Source organism: Pipra filicauda, unplaced genomic scaffold (assembly GCF_003945595.2).
Source record: "Pipra filicauda isolate LSUMZ 115617 unplaced genomic scaffold, ASM394559v2 scaffold148_size1903560_pilon, whole genome shotgun sequence".
Lineage (NCBI taxonomy): Eukaryota > Metazoa > Chordata > Aves > Passeriformes > Pipridae > Pipra > Pipra filicauda.
The window spans coordinates 121587-146775 of NW_024103973.1; the positions used below are offsets into that span (position 1 = coordinate 121587).

Here is a 25189-nt window from a genome sequence, read left to right on the forward strand (position 1 = left end):
GCATCACACCTGGCTCAGCACCCCCTTGTTCACAGCAACCAGGGAAACCTGTCACAACCACTTTCTGGTTTTCTTGCTACGCTTCTCCCTGCTGTCACCCATCTCTTTGCATGCCTGATTTCTGACTAATGTAAGTAAATACATGCACCCCTTTTTTAGCATAATGAATACTAATTCCTTAATATGTGTTATTTTCTACTATATCTCCATTTCTGTACTATCCATCTTAAGAACACCTACTTTTTCTTTGCTATCACTATTTGTCTGCTGTGTGTATATAATTAGAACAGTTGGCTCAGGTAATTATTTCTTGCTTCCCTCAGTTCATTCCTCTGCTTTGCTCTAGTCTGCCTTGTTGGGGTTTTTCTTCATTTCAGGCTCTTTGGAGGAAGTTTTCAAAGCAGGGTGTGTGGCTTTTTAACTCTTCCACCCATTGAATTGGAGGCCACCAGCTGCTAAACCCTCTAAAACTTCTGAGTTTGTTAAACACTCCTCAGCAGCCGACTTGACTTCCTCTCGTTCCCCATTTCTTATCCCGAGGCTCTTAGTGTAACTTTGTAAATGATATTTCTGCAAGTGAATTGCCTGGTTGAGAAAATTGCCTGGCTGGTTTTATTCCCCCAGGGCTGCCAAGCATCCAGCACTGCTGGTGTTCAGCTCACTCCCAGCCCAAGGAAGGGAAATGCAGGAGCTGGATCTGGCCAGCCCCTCACCTTCAAGCCATTCTTGCTCCAGCAGCAGAGAAAGAAAAACTCCCAGTGGCTGAGGGATTCATGCAGAGACACAAAGCAAAAAGACATTGGAGACCTGGGAAATTCCTGTTCTCCTCTGTTCCCATGTCAGAATTTGTCTTGAAAGATTTCCTTTCACAGGGAAGTTCCTGTTTGATTACAGCTATTGCAAAGACAGTTAATAGCTGATGAATACACCAGTATGTTTTAATTGAATATATTGAGCATGCTGAACAAAATCACAGCTCTTGACCTTTCTCGTAAGTGAAATGTTAGAACAAGCTTGTCTACATTCTGAGCCCATGGAGAGCAAGTAGAGGACCACCCACTGCTGTTAGTGGAGCCACTTGTGTAAATCCCTTTCTGACAGGTCAACAATAGGTTGCTTAATGTGCAGTTAGTTTCCTTTCATACAGTTATTGTTCATGTTGGAGGGGAAAAAAGTGAGAGGGCTGCTCTGGCTAAAGCAGAGTGCTCCAGGTTGCTCTGTCTCTGGCCACTCCAGCCTCAGCCATCCCACAGCAACACTTTTGTTACTTTCTGGAAAGCCCTTGGGTGATTTAACACTGGTGGCTACAGTTTGTCATTGCGATGGGACAGATCTGTGAACTTACCACCCTCTCCTGCCCTCCAGGATCATGACAAGACAAAGCTAGATTTATTCAGGATGCCGGGATGCCAGGGACCTCTGGCCCATTGCCCACCTGGGCACAGGAGCTACAGGAATGTGGGACCCACACCCCTCACTGTCCCCTTGCCCCAGCCAGCTTCTGTCTTTATTGATTTCTAAGGAGCACGAGCTTGTGATTAAAGTTTGGTCAAGCTTAGGTACTTTTCTGAATCGGTGCTTGGGTCCTTACTCCAGCAAAAACTCGCATTGATTTGTGCTGGAGCACAGGCTGAGTAAGCCCTCGGGGACCATGATATATTTGCAGCATGGTGCTCTTCAGACACATGACAATTTCAGGGCAATTTTGTAACATTAAAACAGCATTACAGGTGTCTCTTTAACTGGCCATAAATAGAAACCTTGACTTGTCTATAGTGGTTTGATATTCCAAGCTAGGCAGGAACATTTAGTCCTGGCTCGCAAGCCATTTTATCACCAAAAAGAAATTCTGTAGGTTAGATAAGTCAAGAGCTTACTCTTGCAAAACTTCAGCCCGTGTCTGTGAGCTGCAGTGAAGCTGCATCTAATATTCAAGAGCAGGAAGAAAAGGAAAGGCTCTTTCTAAGGCTCATTAGAGATGGCAAAAAGATACAAAAAGACCAACGCCATTTTACACTTGTAAAAATACCCCTAGTAGATTCATATATTTTAATCTTCAGTACAAAAGCTTCATAACTACAGCAAGGCATTAGTTTCCGATGACTAGCTAACCTTTTTTTCTATAGCCTCTGGCATTAAAACTCTCAGTAAAAAGACACTTTAGAGCTAGTTCAGGCAGTTCATTTTCTGTCAATCAACTCTTAGGCTGGAAGTATAAAGGCAGCAACATGACAAGATTTCTATTTTAATATCTTTACTCTTGATAAGATAATCCTAGAGGAACGGTGGTGATCAAATATTTACAGGCAGTGCTCACTGACACAGCCTATTGTAAAATTAAATACATAAAATTATGTGGGGATAATGTTAATGTTGTGATAGGAGGACAAAAGGCAGTGTGCTTGAAATGAAGGTTGACACTTCTTAATATATCCTCTGAGGTAGGGACCAGCACTGCCTGCACAGGGAACAGAAGAGCTGCTTTCATTTCACATTTTGTGACCTTTCTCCTCTTTTCAGTAGCTTGTTTGCTATTTAAACACATTTGCGTACTTAATGATCTTGATTTTTAAGTGTGTATTTGTGTGTGTGTCCTGGGTGTCTCTCTGAGATGCCCTACATGGCTAATGAAGCCTGGGAGAGAGCAGGATTTGGCACTGAGCCACCCCCTTTCCCCTTGGGAATCCCGGTTTGGTCCCAGCCCTGGTTTGGGCTCTGCTGCCAGGGGCTGTGCAGAGCAGAGGGCACAGGCTGGGGGTACATGTGGGGTCTTTGCCCACTCGCTACATTGGTCAGAGCAAGCAGTTACCTCTGGGGAGCTCTTCCTATGCACCCTGCAGACGTGCACATGCCCCAGAACAGACAGAAGTTCCTGGTTTTACTGACCATGAGACTTACAGCAAATGCACTGAGGGAGAAACATTTGCAAATGCGGTTTTTTTTGTCTTCCCCTTCTCTCTGTGCATCCCTGGTGGGACATGCAGTGACCTCCCTCGCCTGGCTGGCAATGCTGTGCCTGATCCCCCAGGACATGGTCGGCCCTCCTGGCTGCCAGGGCACTGCTGACTCAACTTGCTGTCAACAGGACTCCCAGGTCCCTTTCCTGGCACTGCTTTCCAGCATCTCATTCCCCAGTCTGTCTGCACATCGGGGGTTGCCCCATCCCAAGTGCAGAATCTGGAACTCCCCTTGTTGAACTTCATATGGAGGGAATTGTCCCATTCTGCTCTGCACTGGTGTGGCCTCACCTTGAATACTGTGTGCAGTTTTGGTCTCCATGATATAAAGAAGATATTAAGCCATTAGAGAGTGTCCAAAGGAGGTCAGCGAAGATGGTGAAGGGCCTTGAAGGGAAGCCAAATGAGAAGTGGCTGAACTTGGGTCTGTTCAGCCTGGAAAAGAGGAGACTGAGGGGAGACCTCATCACAGTTACAACTTCCTTGTGAGGGGAAGAGGAGGGGCAGACACTGATCTCTTCTCTGTGGTGACCACTGACAGAACCTGGGGGAATGGCCTGAAGTTGTGTCAGGGGAGGTTTAGGCTGGATATCAGAAAAAGGTTCTTCCCCTAGAGGGTGGTTGGGCACTGAACAGACTCCCCAGGGCAGTGGGCACACCACCAAGGCTGACAGAGCTCAAGAAACATTTGGACAATGCTCTCAGGCACATGGTGTGACTCTTGGGGATGGTCCTATGCTGGGCTAAGGGTTGGACTTGACGATCTTTGTGGGGCCCTTCCAACTCACATATTCTGTGATTCTGTAACCTGAAGGCCCTGTCCCTGCCTCAGCTGTCCCAGAGGTGCTGGCAGCACCGCAACACACCGAGGCCCCTCCACCACTGCTCTTTAATGCTGCTCCACTGAGGCTCAGCCAGAACACAGGGAAAATGAAGAGCTGATTTAGGCTGAAAAGCCAGCGCTACCTAATATGGGAAATTACTCCAGCAATCATCACTCTTTTCCTGTCACTATGGTGACAAAAGAAATAACAAAAGCCTGAGCAGAAAGGGATAGGGTTACACAAGTGAAGAGGGACAGAGCAAATGCTCGGCAGCTGTGGTCAGGCCGAGGCAGATCCAAGGAGGGGACAGGTGGTGCTCAAAACCTGTTCTGGAGCCACCACTCACTGAAGGATTCAATTGTGTCCCACATGTGCATACAGGGGTTTGCAATGCGACAAAAGTACTAAACCCACATCACACCAAGTGCCACAGTCAGTGCAGCTACCACATATCATAATCCTGGCCATATAAGGCTTTCATGCTACAGCTTTAATCCTAATGCACTAACTATTGATTTTTCCACCTCCTTCCTCCGTAGTACGTACGTGCCGCCTGCCTTAGGGACAAGGTCTGCAGCCAGTCTGGCCTCCTCCCTGCAGCATCAGCTCTGAGCATCATCAGAGGACACAGCGAGGAAGTCTGCTCTTCCCAGCCAAAGCAATGATCACCTGGGACTGAGAGACGTGTCCAGAATGAATGGCAAAGCACAGAGGGACATGCCTGGAGGCAGCCCAGGACCCAGAGGAGCAGCTGATGGCAGGCCAGTGACTCTGGCTGCTCAGCCCCTTGTCTCCACGGCACCACTGGTTGGGTTTACCACCATCTTGCGATGCACAGAGAAATAGTTGCCAGCTCCCAGATGCCCAAACAGCAGGTTTTTGAGATGTTTGAGGAGAGGAGTATCTTGAAGAAACTCCAACTAAGAAACTGGGCAGTTGCAGAAAAATGTGCAGGTCCAGGGACCAGTTGCTCAGGAGTCTCAGGCGGAGAAGGTGCCAGTGTGTTCATGCCTGTACTGCAGTGAAACTTCTGGCTCTGGGGGCCAGGAAGAGGTCACCAGCAGATCAAACAGCATCCAATGTCTTTGCCGCTTTAAGCAGAATTTTTATTTTCTTGGAGTCACCTTGTAAAATATGGAGTTGGGAGGAAAAAGGGTGGGGTGCAGAGGGGAGCAGAAGAGGGTGCTGAAGGGAGCAGTGGAGAAAATCTTCATCCTGAAATGCCAAGTCAAACATCCCCCTGCCCCACCATATCTTTTTTTTTTTTCCCCCAGGAAGGAAAACTGTATTTTCCAGCCAGCTCTGCTCATGAGTGATTTTGCAGAGCTCTGCTAATGGGCTCTGCCAAGCTGTGGTCACCCTATGGAGCTATTGGCAGGGGAGGTGGCAAGTTGGAGAGGACTACAAGGGAACTCTGCATGATATTTTTTGATGAGCTGATTATTCAGAAATTTCACAAGAGCTGAAATATATCACTCTGTTCTGAAACTCACAGCCCTGCCAAAACACAGGACAGCTTACATGAGCAGCAGCGTTTTCTCCTTCCCAGCACTGCTGGCCTGTACGTCAGGAACCAGATGCAAGAATCGGACAAGGCTTTTCAGCAGCCATTGACCACAGTGACAGCGAGAGGTGGAGAGTGGATAGGAAGACACAGAAAGCTGAGATAGAAATTATTTCGGTACTTTCATGGCTGTCACTATGTGTGTATTAGGGATTCAAAGTTTTTCATTAGCTCTGTGAGTACTGGGGCATTACAATTTTTATTACTTTACAGCTAGGGTGTGAGATCACCCCCAGATCCCACATGGATTCAGGTATTTCTATTTCAGGAGGTGCTCAGTCCCTGGTCACATTTCAGGGTACTGTCACATGCCAGGAACTGACCTTGACTCCCCCCACTGCAGCCAGGACCCTCCGTCTTAGCTTCGTCCTGAGTCTGCAGCCAAGTTGGGCTCCCACAGAGACCAGCAGAACACTTTCCCCTCTCTCCAACATTAATTAAAAACAAAATACTGTGTTATTTGAGCACAGAGTCAAATGAGAGCCTGATACCTGGGTGTGGGTGTATGTGTGCTGGGGGAGGTTAGAAGCAGCACAGAGCCAATTTCTGAAATACCACATGAAGTCTTCAAGGAGCTGACACGGCCCGTTCCCAGCCCATGGATCTGTCAAAACACAAGCTCTTTTGAGCTACTGGGGTGGCATCACCTGTCCCATGGAGAACCAGGAGCTGGTGCATCTGCATCTGGAGCAAGAACAATGCTGAATTGCTGAAAGGCAATTAGCAAATATCCTCATGCTGTACTCACAGCCTTTGCTGAAAGCACTGTAGAATACCTGCCTGTCAGTGCAACCAGATTCACTGCACGACCATAAGCCACCTAAGCTGCCTTTCTGCACATAGAAACATAACTGTGGTCAGATGAACACACTGGAAAACAAAGCAGGGATGTGCAGAAGCCGAGTGCCCGGGACCTTGCACTGCACAAAATAGCTGCTGTGTGCCAAAGTCTTTAGAGGTCATTCCTAATCTTTTTGCCCAGCTCCAGGAGTGGTGGGTGCCACGTGGTTGTCAAATAGGACTGTGCACTTGAGCTGCCTGGCATGGCAGGGACTGGATGCATGGGCTGATGGTGTCCTCATGAGCTGTGTGCTCCCAACAACCTGTCTGTTCTTCCGTGTGTGGGAATAACTATCCCTGAGACACCTCTTCCACAATTGCTGTTTCAGGGCAGGCAGGGGACAGAGGGCATGTGGAGCCACATCCTGCTCCCAGCCTGCTCCTGCAAGTCAGAGGAGACAGTGGCTGAACCACAGCTAGTTTGCTAATGTAAACAGAGAGACACAGGCATAGCCCCTGCAGCCCTTTAGAGAACTGCTCACTTCAGCAAAACAAACCCTTAGTAATTGAAAAAGCTTGGGAAACTTGCTTGTGTGTAAGGACAGGGAACGAGGGTCTGAGCTGTGTAAACAGTGAGCACAGTTAGCTCTGTCCTGTTAGGAAACCACCCCATTGGAACCACTCCACTTGTGCCATGTCCATCTGAGTCCCTCCACAAGCAATTTTTCCCATGTTTTGTGCTGTGGGTGGGGGAGCTCAGCACTCTGCAGCATCCCCCCAGCTCAAAGGCAAGCCTTGGGCATGACCCCATGAGGGCAAGCAATTGAGGTTGGAAAGGACAAAGCTGGTTACAAAGGCCATCAGTGCCTTCAGCACAGCATCTCCTCACATTTCCAGCAGCTGCATCTTTGCATACAGCTCCCTGCCTGTGGAAAATTAAGTCTATAGGAATTATATAAATGATCCAGACACCATCCTAAAGGCCCAGGTCTTAAAAAAAAAGGTGAGGGTTTACTCCACATACTGCTGTCATGTACTTCATGATCTGCCTTTTCTAATCTCTCCTTATCTCTCACTCCAATCCTTTCTCATGTCCCTCATCTATTGCAAATTCCCTTTTTAAGCTGGAGCGAAGCACATAAATATTTTCATGCTGCATAAATAGGTTGTTTTGTGCATAATGCCACAGGAGGCTTTTTTTAAAAGCAGGACCTTTAGTGCTGTGATAACGGCCTCCTCATTTACACAAATGAAATCTTCCGTGGAGCTCAGCACTCATCTCCTCGGCAGCCCCCATGCAAAATGGTTGGCGCAGCGCCCGCTCATCACAGCCTACAGAACTAATACAGAATGTTCCATACTTAATAGGAAGCCATTGAGAATCAGGTTTGAAAATACCTTGCAAATGTAACTGATGCTCAGGTTTTTCTTTTCGCTCTCCCCAGCAGCACCACCGTTGTCTTCCTTCTGTGTGAAATCACAGCTACTTTAAATACTAAAGTGCAAAAGGAACACCATTTGTGTTGGCCCATTTGCCAGCATCTTTGACCATTCTATCTGCTCACCTTACCTTCTCTGTCACTTCTTGCTCCCTGACCTTCGTTTCCTGTTTATTCAGCCCTTGTTCAGGGTCTAAAAAGTGCAGACACCATCAAAACGGACTTTTCATTTACTCTGTACGAAAAAAGAAATAGTGTTACAATCTGTACAGTTTTTAAAAGGGCTAATGGAAGATATTGGGGGCCACACTGGGTCATGGTAAATCTTTGAATCAAACTGACTTTTCAGGAGTAATATTTTAACAGCAGCACAGTAAAAACTGGAATCAAATGTCAGTGATTGTGTTCTAGTGTTTCTATTTATATTTGACTAGCATAAAGACTTCAAACCAATGGACTGAATTGCTCTGCAGCACAGAGCAGAGAGAGAGTTAAGGAAAATTATTAGAGTTCATCCATTGTACATTTTCATAGTTCTTGGGTCAGGTTGCAACCCTCTAGGACAGACTATCATGGAGCACTTTAATTTGTTCTGGACCCTGACCACACTGTGCTGTCAGGCATGCAAAGCACTGCTGGGCTCTGGTTGGGACCTGACCCTGACCTCCTCAAGCCCTCAGGTAGAGTCTGCACCATATGGCCTCCCTCAGCATGGCTCTTATTGGAAGACTTGGTAGCATTTTGTTTTTCATCTTGATTTCAGGGGACACAGAAAGCTTCAGTTGTCATTTCCCTGCAATTCCAGAGCAAGATTACTGATTCTCTTTTCATGGATATCTTGCAGACTATTTCTTCTCTCTTCTCTCTGTTGTTTGACTTCTTTTCCTTTATTACATGTTAGCAATCAACAACTAACCCACGGTGGGTTTCTTCCTGTGCAGGGCTCCAAACACAGCATTTCTAGCCACGAGTTTGTTCCACGTGGGTGGCTCCCACTCGTGTTGTTTGTTGCTGCAAGCAGCCATTTGTGTCAGTTTAACCCTAATGTGATTACTATCCCATTAGCAACTTTACATATTAATTGCTTTGCAGCAGGGTTTTATATCACCTTAAGCTCCAGAAACCTTGTCACAATGCATTAAAAGAACAGAGAAAAGAAAGATCTTAGGAAGCTTTAAATTTCTTGTTATAGAACTCACCTGACAAAACAGCAGCTCTTTAAGTTTATCTTGGCTAGTCTGTAACAAAGCCTTGGTTTATATGAATTGTTATATTGCTAAAAGATCTAATTTTTTGTATGATATAATAGCCCACATACAGTAACTGAATCAAAACGCACAACATGGAGTAAACACTTTGTAATGTACCAAAACACAGTAGCTACCTGATTTTGCTAGCACTTTATTTCAATTTAGGCCGAGGGACAATTTAAAAAGATTCATTCCCAAGTATACAATTCAGAAAAATATGAGTTACTACTCAGAGCAATATCTGAACCAGTGCTGTTAGTTGTCTTAGCTGAAATTCAAACTTGATGATATCCAAAGGTCCAATAAAATTTTTCATAGAAGAATCCCATATTTGTTGAACATAATAAAATTGTTGAGCTGCAGCTCCAGGGCCACTGAGAACTGGAGAATGAGGTCTTTCTTTCTGGGGACTTCCTTATGTCATGGGATGTGTTTCAAACACTTTGTTACCTGAGAAATATCAAACATAACAGATTGTTACACATAATAGTATCTTTGATTTTTGTTAGTAAGACAAAATGTAAGGCTGTTTATTACTAACGACTTAGGTGCTCATTAGGATGTTCCGACAGGAGACACTGACAGCAACAGGCAAAAGGAAATGTTCAGTGTTAAACCCACACACGGCACATTTCAGCTCCTATTACAGCCTGTGTGACAGAGAAAGGGGAAAATCCTTGCAACGCAACTATTTTAAAATTATTTACCAGAGCAAGAAAGAGGAGCATTTGTTTGATTTTTTTTTTATCTGCTTTTACAATAAAGTTCACTTCCAAGTAATACTAATGCCTGCCTTTCACACTGTGCTTTTCATTCTTAACTCACAAAACATCCTCCAAGAGAGGTCAGGATCATTTTACAAAAAACAAACATGAAGTGAGGCGACCTCTCTGATGTCCCTGAGTAAGACAGCACAGCCCCAGCTCTGCTGACCGCTGCTCATAGGAACAAAGGATTAGAAAGGGCATCTTGTGTCATCAAATCTAGTTTCTTACTCTTCAAATCTATTTTCCTATAATAACCTCACGCAAGACTCTTTGGGGCTCATGACTTCTTATATAAGCTCCTCCAAATACTCTTTCAAGACCATCATCTCTTGTATATCCTCATCCACCCCGATCCTGTGGGGGGACTCTGCATAATGCCAAGGTATTACGCAACAGTGACTGGGGGCCATCACCCTGAAAATGCTCCCAGTCTCACATGCTGGAGAATGAATGAGGTATTTTTTGCCATGTCTGCTCCAAACTGGTGCTCCTCTTGATGGTCCATCCTAATAAGAGACCTGTAAGAGGTGCCATGACAGATCTAGAAGGTGTTCCTGAAGCAGAGAAATAGAAATGCTGAGAGCCTGACAACTGCAGCTGATTGCAGCTGTGAAAGCTGCGTGTGAAATCCCTGCCCAAGCTCACAGCACAATTGCTATTGCAGCATTAACTGGAGGCTTGCAAGAGCCCCAGGTGCTGACACAAACAGGGCATTTGGGTTTACCCCTGCAATGCCTGTGGTTTTGTGTAGAGACCGACATCCTGGCAAACAACAGAGCCTCGAGTACGCTCAATCTAACACATTTCCAACATCCATCACCCCCTTCCTTTCTCAAATAACTACTTACTGGAGGAGTTATTAATGCCTTTCCACCTACACAGCCTGGATACTGACACTCACACAAAGGCAGGTTTCAAGCTTTGAGGTCACATTCGAGTTGCTGGTTAGAATGTCTCTCTGGGCAGTTCTATTAAGCAGCAGCTACAGCAATAGGATACCACGATACAACTCTTCGCTAATAATTGAGCATGAAATGGGTTTTTGGCTTGGTATCTTCAGTTTTGTACCTTCCCTTCAGAACGTGTTTAGAGCCGGCTTCAATACCGGGGAAATTATTTCAGCTTATTAAACACAAAGCTGTTACCCGACTGTTAGACGAGGGCACGGCCCCCGAACTCTCTCCCCGGGGCTGCGCGTGAGGCTCGGATCCTTGCTGCTGTTGTGGCTGCAATTCCCCAGCCACCCACTTCTTTGTTTGATTGTCTTTTCTCACTGAAACATATGTTTCCGATTCCGATGGCATTTTGAGCAACAGTTTCCATTGTGTGCCCCTCCTGACTGACAGTTTGATGGCAGCCTGTGAATCACTTGGCACTGTTTTTGTGAATCTGCTTCAAGGAGGGTCTGGCTGCTCAGTAAGTGCATCCTTTGGCAGCTTTGGGGGCAAGAGATTAGCAACCATTTTAGCAGAGGTTTGGGTATAAAAGTACTTAACCACAGTTGATATCATCCCTATTTGAAGCTCAGCATTGCCCTGTACCTCAGCTCCTTTATCCCAGGTCCTGGGACACAATTTCCACCAGTTTTGCTTGGCTTTCCCCATTTTCCTCTCACACAATGTGACACACAAAGCCTAATGATGAATCAAGAACTGATCAGACTGAAAATATTTGGTATTTGATAGACGGCCCAGTAGGCCTTCGGGCTGCTGGACATGCAGGTCAAGAGAACATTAAGAGAACATTTGGCTCTCTGTCAGCTTTCTTTGCCACCAGTAACCATTTGCTGCTTTGCCTTTGTGCTGTACAATCTTGTCTGTGTCTCTGGCCCCGATGTTTCTACTGGAGCTATAATTACAGGATCCAAGCAGTGCTGTACAGAATTCATGTACTCGACAGCTGAATTAAATGGACACCTATAGTGAAATGAAAGTCCAGAGAACGAGATGTATAACTTTCAGCACAGTACTACTTACAGCCTTGAAACAGAGCCCTGGAATAGGTGTGAGGGGGACATTATGTCTATGCTGCCCTCCTACAAGAGGAAGACATTTCATTCATAACTCTGGCTAACTCTCTTGTAGCTTTGTTTTCATAAGAAATAATAATATGCTTCAACCAGAAAAATAATCAGCCTTGATGCTGAGGTGGCTGTGCATTAGCACACCACATTTGTTTGGGGAAGCCTTTTGCCCTGAGCCTTCCAGCATGGGTATCACTGCTGTACACAGCTGCTGCATCACTTCTGGCTGTTTCTATCTTCCCTTGAAGAGATAATGTAATTCCTGTGTATAAACCTTCTCCTTACTGCAGAGGTGGAGGATCTGGATGTTTTACACTTCAAAAATACCAGCAAGGGCCAGATTATGTTTATCTGTGGATTTCTGTTGATATTAACTTTCCTTGTGTCCCATTGAAATGACAAAGAGATTACTTTATATGTACTTATTGCAGAAAAAAGAGAATTTTGGGTGAAAAAGCATAGACCTTATGATCTGATCCATCTTCTCTTTGCTATTTCCAACTACTTAAAGCATAATGTCACACTGAAATGAACACTTGGAGTGCTGCATTCTCTTCTCCTGACAGATTGTTATGATGTTTTCCAAGGTGACCTTCATAAAACATGTTTCTTTTGAAACTTATACTTCACTCTTGGGTCATAATAGTTTCACACAGACAAGCAAACCGCCAGCTCCTGCTTTCTAATTAATGCTTTTTGGAGGCTTCTGAGTAGGGGATATAATTAATAACAGTTAAGTCTGGGGTGCAGAGAAATCTGTAGCCGATTACTAGGATGTGTATTTAATTCTGGATTATACACAAACAGCTCCTGAGTGCAGCCATGAACAGCCTAGACCAGGCTTTCTGGGAATTCCCCACAACCAGGAACCACCTTGATTCTAATCCAGTGTAAGCACTCAAAAATTTGCCCTGCTTATAAAGTGAGACTCTGAAATTACTAAGGGGTCTCTGCTTGCTGCATCCCTTCTCCCTGCTCCCATTCCCCACACCACAGCATGTGTTCATGACTGCATCGTGGCTCTGCTTGCCAACAGGTGGCATCTATTGCAGAAAATACCTCTGACCACGCCTGTGTTGTCACTGTGGTGCCCACCCAGGGGACAACCTGCCCTGTGGTCCACACTGCAGGTACAGCATCTTCTGAGGCAGAGTGTGTTCTCACTGCACAGCATGTGTCCCAGATCCACTCCTGGATCCATTCCAAGGTAAAGTCATTATTTTGTGGTTTTATGCAGTTTTAAGTACCAGAAATAATAGGAGGGATTTTCTTAAAACAAGCAAAGAAGGGTGTTGCAAGTCATCTTGTCATACTGGCCTAAATTTAAGGAAAGTGATGGGATTTCTCTGGTGTTCACTCTCATGCATGCAGCATGGATTGTCATGCTCCAGAGGCACTGGAGCAAAATCAGATGCAAGTCAAATTGCCAGTTTCAATTCCCTCTGGTCTGCTGCTACTAACAGTGGTAATTCCCCTGCTGAAGTCAATAGAACAGCATCTTTCCACACATGCCGAGATCTTGGTGCAGAACAAGCAGCTGGGAGGCAGGATGAGTGCTCTCAAAGAATGAGTGGGGGAAAAAAAGAATAAAATTTACACTCTCTTGAAAAGCTGAAATGGCTATGTTACCCAGAAACATTGCCAGACTGGGGAAAAGGGGAAGAACTGACATCAGAAATCCTGTTAAGAATGTGCAGGACACATTATTTGGAGAGATTTTTACATGAATTTGGCATGTTGAATTACACAAAATATTCAGATGGTTAAGCAATTAAAAGCTATAGAACACTTGTAACTCCAAAAGCACTTGGCAACAGAATATCACTGTCAACCTCTTTATGCAAAGGGACATTTTGACACTGTGCTTATGACTATTTTTCTAATGGCATAAAAATATTACTTCAGTTACACATAAAATAGGAAAACTTCTACTGAAACTTGTGCAGCCTGGTTCTTCCTTCAGAAACAACAACACAGAGTGAAACTGCCTTTGAAGAGATACATTTTTCACATACTATCTGAAGGTTAGTAACTCTTTTAATCTTTAGCCTTTTTGCTGGCATGTGCAATTTAAAATGCACAAAACAGACTATCAAAACACCCAGCTATAGACAGTTAGAAAATTCAAAAGGCACATCTGAAAATAGGCTTGGAAATTAGGATGCTGCATCAAATCCTGCTCTTTGAGGAAGGACTCTTTCCCTGTGGATCCACCTCAAAGGGCAATCAGTTATCAAACACAGCTGACCATATGACAGCCAACACTGAATGAGAAACAGCTTGTAAAGAGGTCTAAAGAGGTCAAATCTTGGTGGTTTTAAGCAAGAGAGTGACCAGCTAGAGCCATTCTATATTAAATATCCTGTCCCCAGAAAGGTTTTTCTCTGGGGGTGTTCAAGAAGTGACAAGTCCTTCTAATGAGATGGGGATACAGTGGCAGGGGGACACAGAGTGAAAGACCAGAAACACATGCAAAACACCAATTCACCCACTGATTTCAGCTGCATCCCCTCTAAGCAATTGCACATATGATTAAATTATTTAGAGATAAGCATTTTCTCAAGGGTGTAAACTTAGCGAGGCTAAATGGGTTCACTTCTTTAAGCAAGCGGGTGGATATTTTGGATCGGCTCGGGACTGATGTAGAAGCACTCAACTGTAGTTAGTCAACCAGCCAAGAGGGATCAGCACCAGCAAATGCAGTAGGGAGAGAATTGAGAGCTTCTTGCCTTATTCAAGTATTTCTTAGGAAAAAGAAAAGGCACCTGCAAGTCCTTCTTGATCAGACAGTCTATAAATACAAGTAGAAGGTGCTACTGTGCCTAGTCAAGTCCTGTAGGAGTTGTGACAGGTGGTGAAGGACTCGTGATAAATGTAAGAGTAGCTGGAAAAGCCCTGAAACACAGCTCAGTCCGTCCAGGTTAATCTAGCTGAGCTGGGCTACTTTGAGCAAAAGAAAATATAATAATGCATGAGGCCTTAAAAATTGCTATTTATTGGCTCCAGAACACCCACATTCAGCTCTTTCTGACTTTCCCTGTGCTGCATAAAAAAAACCTCAAGTCAAGTGGCATTCGGGTAAACCTATAAATGGCTAAATAAATCCTTTGTAGGTGAAATACAAAAATAGCTTTGAAGAAGGATGCATATAACCTTGCTAATTTGCCAAAAGCTTTCAATCTTCATCACTTTAGAAGCAAGGTTAAGAGAGTAGATAAAGGTCGAGAAATGCAGAAGGTGCTCAGATATACCTTTACCTCAGGTTCAGAGCCTTAAACCTCAGGAGCAAAACAATGTCAGGGAGAAGAGATTGACAGTGATGCCTTGTGTTGGGAATGAAGGGTTGGAAGGACTGCCTGTACTAGGCACAATACTCTCATGATAATGATGCCAGAAAGATTTAATTTCCCAGTTTGTTCTAGGAAAGGTAATGACCTTTACATCAAGGGAAACTTATCAAGAGGTCATCCACACAGACACGTGCTGATTTATTTTCATAATAAATGGAAATAGATGTTCAGCCAAGGAATTTGCTCGCAGGAATGAATTTACACCATCTATCCAGCTTTGCGTTTAGTATCAGTAGAGATAAAGAACATTTTATTAATATGTGGGATTTAATTTCAATCCCTTTAAGAATTTCTAGAAAAAAAAGCATTTCCACCTCATTCCTGAACAGATAAAAAAAAAAAAATCCCCCCAAACTACCAAATAAATAATGGAAAATAATATCACATTGGAATAGGGCTGTGCCATTTTATCCTAAGTACTGCTCATTTGTTGCTGTGCCATAGATGAAGCACTTCATAATGCCTCTGCAAGTAGAGAAGAGTGCTTACACATGCATTACCTAAGGATATGCTCTTTCTGGCTGAGTAATTCATTCTTGAGGAGCATATTTCTGAGAAGGTGAAAAGTGGGTGTCTAAACACAACTCCAGCAGCCACTGCAGAAACCTGACTGTGTAGTCTAAACCCTGCTGCTCCAAACCCTGGAGGTCCCCAGGTCCCGGCTGCTGAGGACAGATTTCCTTCCTGGATGGGAATTACATGTGTTACACAGCTTTTTCCATGCCAGTCTGCAGAAGGGTTGGCACAGCCAGCTTGGCTGGAGAAGACAAGAAGCGTAGTCATCATGCAAGGAAAAATGGAAAGGGAAGTCTGATGGACTCCAAATGGAGTCATCCAAAATGTCATCCAAATGGAGAAGGCAGAATGGGACGGGAGATGGGAGCTGCCACATAAGTGTGCCACACGCACAACGTGTAGTTCAGCTCAAGATTTCTCAAGCTGGGCTGCAAGCGGTGAGTCACGGGCAGAAAGGAGGGATATTTATGGGATTTTGGTTCTTGAGAGGAAAAAATATGAAACAGTCAGAAATGACAGAGAAATGAGAGTGCTGGATGATGGCAAACAACATATGGGGAACAGGGGAGAGGGAGCTTTTGGCATCCCTGCTGCAGCGCACATCCCAGCGTAACTCATATTGATCTCCGGGGGCCAGTTCATTTCTGCTGCAAGAATCTGGCTTCTGGGACTCCAAGTACAAAATGAAAAACTCTCAATTTCTAGAGCACCAGTGTTAGTGTTTGCCAAGTATTTTCTCTTTTCTAATCCTCCCTGCAAATCTTTTTTTCTTCTAGGGCCAGTGGAAAATTTAGCAGAACAGGCAGTTTTCCAGCAGGTTTAATTTTTAAAGTTGAACTGATCAGATGATTTAAGATTTGACAGATTAAGTTAGCACCTCCTTACAACACTCTATAGTATGGATTCTGCTGGGATTTTGTATGTATAGGTGCATATGCATATCTGGTTATACACAGACACAACAGTTTTTAGCCCTTCATAGAGGTACCAGGCCTATTTTCAGTTTTAAGACCAGAGGGAGGATATGTTAGGTTAGACACTCCTCTTAAGTAAACACTGATGATTCTGATTTCCAGATACACTTTTTTTTTGCTGTCTGGAAATAAAATGCTCTAGGATGGTGCTGATTTGTTCAAGAAGGAGCATGTTATTTCAGCCACTGCTGGAGTGCTGTGTCCTTTTGGAAAGAACACAGCCTAAGAGCTTTGGTTTCCTTTGTTCCATTCTACATATTCCCCCTCTGTCCTCAAGTTGCCTATGGAGGGAGGCTTGAGCAGAAAATTGGGTGTTGCAGGAGTAAGTCAATGTATAAGTCATTACCTCTAATTGTCCTGAAAATACTTCTTCAGAATTGCTGCTTCAGCTGCCATTTCTTCTTCTGTCCTCCACTTGTCGGGGGAATCCTCTTTGTCATGTCGTTGCAACTTTTTGAGGGAGAAAGAAGAAAAAAAATCTGTTAATTTTTTTTTTCCAGTTTTAATGTCAAATTCAGGGCATGTCTGTACACAACCATTCTAACTATTCCATGTGTCTGCGGGACTTGGTGATGAAGAGGTGGAGGGTGAAGGTTACTGGTTGAGAGTGGTGACAGTTTCCCACCAGCAGTTTACATCAGTAGTTTTCAGAAGAGATAGAGTCCCTCTCTGCATGCAAGTTATTAGTTCTTCATTGCCCTTGCTGAAAGTGAGAAACATCCCTGTAGAAAAAAAACCTGTTATTTTAAGCATAATTATATTAAATTGGTGGTTTATTGGAAAAAAGAGATCAAAAATAAGTGAAACATATAATTTTTACATCTAACTTGCACAATATGCCCACAAAAAAAGTTCTATCCCCTATGCAGTAAGTGTTAAGTGATATTGTCCCAAACATGATAATTTTTTCCTTTGCCACTCAAAAAGAAGGAAGAAGCTGATGGCTTTGCTGCTTTCCTGAAGAAGAGAGTTCTATTTATAGTAAATACTGGCACTTGAGTGATTATTTGTACACATGTCCATTGAAAGAACGCCTGACACTTGTCAAGTGAACACTGCATTTACAACAGACAGCAGAAACATTTGCTTAACAGCTTAAGTGTTGAGATTCCCAGTGTGTCTCCTAGGTACAGAGCACGGCACAGAATGTATTAACAGCACCAGCTTCTGAGGAACTTTATAATATCCACTTTTTGTTAATGTCACAAACAAATTTGGAAACTAATGAATTTACATCTTTTATTCCAGGACAAATTTTTGTATAGAAGACGAAGTGGTGAAAAAGATGAAGCAATCATGACCCTGCCAAGCAAACTGCATAACTGTATATGGCATGTTTAGCAATAAACTAGGATTGTTAGCATACCTCCAACTCACAAATACTTTTACTTGTGCTGTTTCTCCTGTTTTGAATCTTGCTGCCAGCTATAGTCCCATGTAGTTTTACATTCTGCAGTACAGATTTCTCCCTGCTCAGCAGCTGAAGCTGCATTAGAAAGCTATTTCCTTTCATGCCAATACAATACAGTAGCTGTAGGCAAATTAAAGTGTATTACTGTTCGACTAGTAAAGGACTAATCTTCATTGTTACATTAGCACTGGGTGTGTTATAAATCCATCTTGTACAGAATTAGAGAGAAAGATTTAACAGCCGGGAACTGGAACAGTGTACACACTGTCAACAGGCACCCTTTGTGTCCACGTGCCTTCTCTCACCCAGTGTACACACTGATAGGGTGGGTGGGTACCACAGCTGACCTGGCAATGAGAGGCAGATATCAGGAAGAGCATACATCGTCCTGTACTTCCCATGGACTGTGAATGCTCACAAGAGGATGCACCAGGACAAGGTGAGTGGTGGTAAATCAATTGTCTGACTGAGGTGTGAGCTGTTTTCTGAGAAAAGCAGTGTCTTGCTCATTTAACCCAGCACCAGCAGGAGATACAGCAGGCAACAGCTAGAAGGCAAGGGAGGGCAGCCCCTGTTCCTCAAGGTCTCCTTGTTTAACCTGCAAGAATTGCTTTTAGTGACATGATTTGGCTGCTGTTCTCCCTTGCTATCCTTTTTCTGCACAGCCCAAGTGAGAGCTGACTCCAGCAGGAGACCAGTAAACTGGGGGGGTGACCTGTAAGTTGTGATTTTTTTTTTCTTGTTTGAAGAAACTGAAGTGAGTAGTAATAAGAAGGCTTAACTTACAATGGCTGCTGTTGTTGTCTAAATTAAAACTGTGAAGCTGCAGACCGCAGTGACTTCTCAGAGTTGGCAAAGGCGAGGGTTTCTTTTGCTACATAACAGCTAACCTTTAAAAATAATCAATCTTTGACTTAAGGTTAAAACAGATATATGGGGAGCAGCAATGAATCCTGGAACTTTCCTGGAATCCCAGCCTCAACCTGCTCTCCACACAGGCATCATGCACCTCTCATACTGAAAAGGTGCACCCCGATCTTGTGGACACACTGAGAAAGTCAAACAACCAACTGCAACACTCAGTAAGCCCCAAATTCTGTGAAGCCAAACCTGTTGTTGTATTACAGAAGTGTCTCAGAATCCTTAACATTAACAAGAGGGTAAGCAACCAGATCAGCATAGCTCAGATAACTCCAAAAGGAGAGAACAGGATGAGAGAGCATGAACAGCTCTTTTAGACAATATCCATTGTGCTAACTTTTTCTTTTAATATTCTGAACAAGCACCAAGACACACATTAGTCAATTCTCTAATCGCAGTTGCCCAGCAAATTACACACTGTATCTGCTCAACATTCTTCAAGCACTAAGACTCTTGTTTATAACTTAGAACATCTTCTTGCCTTGCAGTACAAATAAAAGCGCTATTTCTAAGATATGCCCTTCTTCAAGCAGATCATTACTGATGTCTGACTTCTTGGGCTTCCTGATAAATTATCCTCTTCTTTCACCTCAAGCAGAAAATGCTCTTCCACCGATAATCTATGACTGTCAGTCTTGATTACATGTAAACAGTGGAGCTCTTTGAATATTTCTGCTTGTGAAAAGTGTTCATTTTCTCACTCATGTCTCCCAGTGTGAGATGCTGGCAGACCTGACAGCTGTGCTTTATGTTATTTTATTAAAGTTGCTACTGCTGCAGAATGGTCTATGTTTTTATCACTGCAATTCTTAAGGGAAACACAATATTGTTTTATAGCACATTCACATTGGGGATCCTCTCCTTCTTGCCCTTTGTGGAAGAGCCCAGAATTCTCAACATAGCAGACTGTAGGGGACCTGGATCTACGACTGGCTGTTGTTTGAAGTAATATGCATATTATGGTTTGTTCTGCTTATGCCATAACACCACGAGAAAAGCAACCTGTGTAAATATAGAGCACTAGCCAAAAATACTGGGAAAAAGCTTTTAGGGTAGTTAGAACTATTCTCACTGCCCATGAATATTTACAGTTGATAGTTAACAGTTTATAACCTTCAGTGCATTTAACTAAAAGAAAAATTACAGTGATGGAGAATAATTACACCAAACTGCAGCAACATAACAAAACTCAGCTGCTTCAGCTGTTATAAAATATAATATTATCAAAACCCGCAGCTAACAAAAAAAGAACGAATATTTGCCAGCAGCTTGAATGAGAGATTAGGCATTACCCAGCTGCTGGTATTCATTATTACCAATACACCTTGGGATACACAATCATCTTTTCCATACTTAAATGCTACACTTGGGTGAAATCTGCAGAGTGATATTTCAGCATGAGATTAACACATGAACCATGAGGAGGCTGAAACTCTCATCTCTCCTCTCCAGCAGCAACCCTTTTCCAGAGACTGAAGACAAAGGGCTGCTACATGTACCTCCTCCTCCAACTCCCTTATGGCCCCAGAGCCACGATCAACACACACCACAGCACATCCCTGCCCCTCTTCTTGCACAAGCATCCACCATGTGGGAGAAAAACTCAAGGGCTGGACTGGCTGTACCTCCTAAGGGCCTCCTCATCCTAGTGATGAGTAATGACTTCCAGCCATCTAAGCCTCCTCTTGTACTGCTTTTACATCAACTTAACTCCTGAATAGCTTCCTTTGCCCACTTCTCCCTGGTCTTGTCCTCCTTGCTCTTTTCCCCTAGTGCTTTCTTTCCTTTCACTTATCTTTGTATTTAGCTTATAACCTCCTAGGAAGACTTCATTTCCACCTCTCTCACAATGTAATTAAATACATTTGCTGCCATTATCTGTACCTCCCGCTATGCTCCAGCCTTTCCTCACTCTCTGCTGTCTTGGTGAAGGGAGTGTGAGCTTTTTTGTGGGCAGCTCCTCTGCCAGTTCAAGCCTCCTGCCTCCATCCCATTTACCTTCAGTTGCGGCTCAAGTCTCGACTTGACTGGCATTGTAAAATGAAAGATTAATGGATGAAACAGCAGTTTCACAAAGCAACTTCTCAGGGATTCTGCAATCACGTGGCCTTATATATCCCAGTTTACCTACCTGGGGGAAATCATTGCAGGAGCTCCCAACCCAGGGCATGTGCCAGCTGGGCATCCCCCCTGCAGCTGTTGTGGTCGGGGCCCCAGGAAAGGCAAAAACACAGGCAGAGGACAAGCGTGGCAGGCTCCCCCTTGACCACACGAGAGACCACCTATGAGATGTGTTGATGCAGTGCTAGAGGCCTGTCTGCCCCCCATCAGCTGCTGTGGGATCAGGACCCCTTTCCAAGCCCCTTTCACCGTTGCTGCCACTTGCAGCCTGAGCAGCTCTGGCAGTTCAGTGCTTTCCACATCTCTGGGCCCATCTCTATATTTAATTACAGCTACAAAACTGCTGTAATTTAATTGCTCTAATTTACAGTGAACACTGCAGAAAAAACCACATCCTATAATTTTCTCATCTGCTGACTTTGCTTCTGATTCTATATCATACAGATATCTGCATTTGCACGAATCAGAAATCCCTGATTTTGGGGTGGTTTTTACTTGCTGCATTAAATCTGAATTATTTAAGGAGATGAAAAAGAAGCCTAAATTGTCTGCCTTCTATATGAGACAATTTTTTAACTATCTACTGGAAAATCCTTCTCCAGTTGTTCTACTGCTGCTGCATGAAATATGCTGCTACCTCATAGCTGCTGATATTATTGCTGCAAAGCATATATTCCATTGGAAACCTCAGTTTATCAAAGCTGTGTTTAAGAGAGTGGTGGTTTTTTCCCTCCTGTCGACTCTTTGTCATAGTGACTGCAAATATTTTTTTCAGTTTTATTGTTGTGCTTTGGGGAAAGACTTGAACCTCACACTTCATATGGACATATGAATAACTGCATCCCTTTTTAGCAAAGCACTTAGATGAAGAGAATTTTGTGAAAACACACATAAAGGTTAAGTAAATCCCTTAAGGGTATGTGTTTAAGTGCTTTGCTAAAATAAACTCTGCAAACCCTAGTTTCTAACAATTCTGAATACAAAAATGATAAGAAAAGAGAATAAATATAAAAGGCATCTTAAGCAATATGCTTTTGAAAGTATAAAAGACGAGCCCACAAGCAGAATGACAGTTGTGTAGAAAGCACATTTGCCATTTGGTGAAATATGTAGATTTCACTCTGAAGAGCTCAGATGTTGACAAACTTCCAGTTTGGCTCCAACCGAGATAAAATTCTTGGAAAGTGAGCACATTACAAAGGAGATACTTGAAGGAATATCCACTGGGGTAAGAAGTCCTGCCAAAGGCTTGGGGAACTGCTATTTACAACCTGATATGAATCCAGGCAAGAATATATAGAAGCGTTTAGATACATTTTCACCATGCTCGTTATCCTCCTAGTTAGCAGATAATGTTAGAAACACCTCTGTAGTCTTCCTCACCTGGGAAGAAAAGGTAGATTATTGTGGGGAGGTTCCTAATGACATTGGCTACAGAGGGCTGTCTGCACAAGAGAAACGTGTTGCATAGAGACCTGGGTAAGAAATGGCAATGTCATCAATGCGATAATGTTGGAGGAAACCTTATCCCGCATTCACAGCCTGCCATGCAACGTTACTCATTTGGAAAAAGGCTGTTTTCAATCAAGGAAAAGCACTTTAATCAAGGATAGAGTCAGTGATTCAAAAATTTCATGCAGGTGCATGTATTACTTGACTGAAAGCCTCTTCCCAGAAGGTCAGAGCTGCAGGGAGATGTGCATGTCCCACTCCAAGAGCAGAGATAACCTCGAGGTGCCTGTATCAGGCTGATGTATTCTGGCTCCTGCTGCAGGGAGTATCAGTCAGAACTTCCCTTACTAATCTTCTTAACTTTAGACAAATATTTACTGTACCCTGAGCACACTCAATAAGATTCATGACATGCCAAGGAAGACACATGTGTGTTAGGGAGGTTGATTTGGTTTATTTGCTTTCTTTGTCTTTTTCTGACAGCACAAAGGATATCAGCTGCAGGTCCTACGGTATCAGCACAGAACAAGTTCACTGCACAGGGGAATATGAGCATGCCCCCACCTCCTGGGGGATGTTTCTCTGTTCTCACTGTATCTCTGGGTCTTGCAGGAAGATCCCACAGTGCTCAGAGGAGATCTCTCCTTCTCTGGGGAATTATCTTGTTCCTATTAAAAAAAGAAATCCTCACCCTCACCACACTTTCCAAAATTAAGATGAAAACATTCCATCAATGTGTTCTGGAGTAACTCATCCTCTGAGTCACTCTCTCCACTGATTGTAGGAGGATTTCAAGGAGACTTCAGATGTCTAAAATGACACATACCATGTATTTGAGGCGAACCACTGGGGTTTCAAAGCCTGCTTTTGTCTGTGCTTCTCAGGAGACCCTTCACCCGCCAACAGACCTTCCCAGGATCATCCTGTCTGCTTTCCCTACAGTGCTCAGGATCATGGCACTCCTGGATAAAGCTACATCCCCAGGACAGGCTTTTCCCCAAGGCATCCCTCAAATACTTCTTCAGCTTTCAGCCTTGCACATGCAAGGCTACCTTGCCTCCAAGATTGCCTCCCAGGGATTTAGGCAGCCAATACCCTCTAGTAAGTAGGTACTAAAATAGGTTGAGGAATAAATTGCTCTCATTTAACATTCACTCAAAAAAATACGGCTGCATTTATTATGCAGCATATTGTTTTATATACTGTTTGGTTATAATAAGTCATGTTTAAAATGTCATGACATTTAAATCTACAGCAGTAAGAGGGAAATGCTGAAAAAGAGCAAGATGATCAAAAAGGATTTGAAAAATCCTGGTGAAACTTTATGGGCCAAATACCCTCATTATAGTAAAAATAAAGTCACAAAAGAGCTTAAAACTCGTTTATGAGAAACACATTGTAGAGAAACTCAGCCTGCCCCTCCAGGTCTCTGTGTCACTGGGGTGTCCCCATGTCTGTGGCAGGAGTTAGTGCCACCACCAGCTGGCTGGGGGGGCTGGCTGTGGCCAAGGGACTCAGGCACCTGCAGAAAAGCCCTCTGGGTGCCCTGAATCCCCTTGCAGGTTTAGCCTTTCTCTGTGCTGCCCTTCGCCACTGAGCCACTACAATACTCTGGAAAACTCTACTGCATTCACCCCTGGAACTTGTTAATGCCATTTGTCTCAGTGAGGAGCTGGATTTCAATGTCTGCGCTAAGTCATGCAAATGAACTTTACATATAATATAAAAGCCTACTTTAATGTGGCTTCATAGCCTTTGAGGAGACACAGAGCCTACTACATCTACCACTGATGATTCACATGCATAATGGCAGATTTTCACTAGAAAGTCGTTTAATGTTAAAAAGAAAATAGTACAGATAAAAGGAGCTACTCTGTTCCTGCAGATTCAGTGTTCTTCTTTTCCATCAGGTCTGGACCCATATGCCAGCAACCCTCACTGCTGCTTCCATGCTCCCTCACCCCCCTCCAAGGGAAAAAACAACAACTGCAACAACAAAACAGATGGCAATGCAACGAAACATTAAACCCGATCCCACTACCTGAGCCGTACCATGAATATTTCACTGAGGCATGGGGTAGAAAAGACAACAAAATGACCTTTTCTACCATCTTAAGGGATATTTAACCTTGTAATTGCTATAGACACACTGAAGACACAGAGAGAGAGACAACGACTATTTAAAAGAAGCTGTGTATATTTTTAAAAACTAGTGTCTCAATGTTCCCATTACAACCTGCCAATATGGATGACATTTACTTTTGCTCTGAGAAATGAAAGAAACTCTAAAAGACAGACTGCATTAAGACTCTATTGATATTCCACTGACCTAGTGATATAAGAACCAAACAAGTTTTGTGAAGGGCAAATACCCTAGAGTCTGTAAATTCATCTCCTAAAGTAGCAGCAGTAAAAGAAAAAAACCAAAAACTTCAATGTCTAGAATATTTTAAAAACCCCGTGGAGGCTCACACTTCTTGCTGGTCTGATGGCACCAGATCCATATATGGGAGCAGAATTGGAGATTTCAGATGTTCAATCACCTCTTCCAGTTTTTACATCTGGTTAATATTGCTGGAAAACTCATGGAGGAAGTTCCCTTAAGAGACATCATATGAGGTTTCACCCAAGTTACTTTTTTCCATATTGCACAAACTTCACAAAGACATGTCACCCCCAGCAATATATGGCCTCAGATTCTGTTTGGGATGGACAGACACAGGAGGTGTAAGCTCTGCAAGAGGTCCCTGCGTTGCCTTCACAGCATAAGTGGAAAGACAGGGCAAGAGGAGGGAAAGTGAGGAACAGTTTGGTACTGTGCAAGCAGACTCCTCATCCCT

General features: G+C 43.7%; 1 protein-coding gene across 2 annotated transcripts in view; it reads right to left on the reverse strand.

Annotated features, from left to right (window-relative positions):
* Nucleotides 1-8945: 8945 nt before the first annotated feature.
* FHIT (fragile histidine triad diadenosine triphosphatase) overlaps nucleotides 8946-25189 on the reverse strand; it is a 546368-nt gene continuing 530124 nt past the window's right edge. For both annotated transcript variants that reach the window (XM_027723035.2, XM_039378811.1), the window contains 2 exons: nucleotides 16791-16894; nucleotides 8946-9264 (listed from right to left, as the gene is read on the reverse strand). In XM_027723035.2, the coding sequence (XP_027578836.1) occupies nucleotides 16793-16894 (102 nt within the window). In that variant the 3' untranslated portion in view covers nucleotides 8946-9264; nucleotides 16791-16792. The remainder of the gene's footprint in view (nucleotides 9265-16790; nucleotides 16895-25189) is intronic.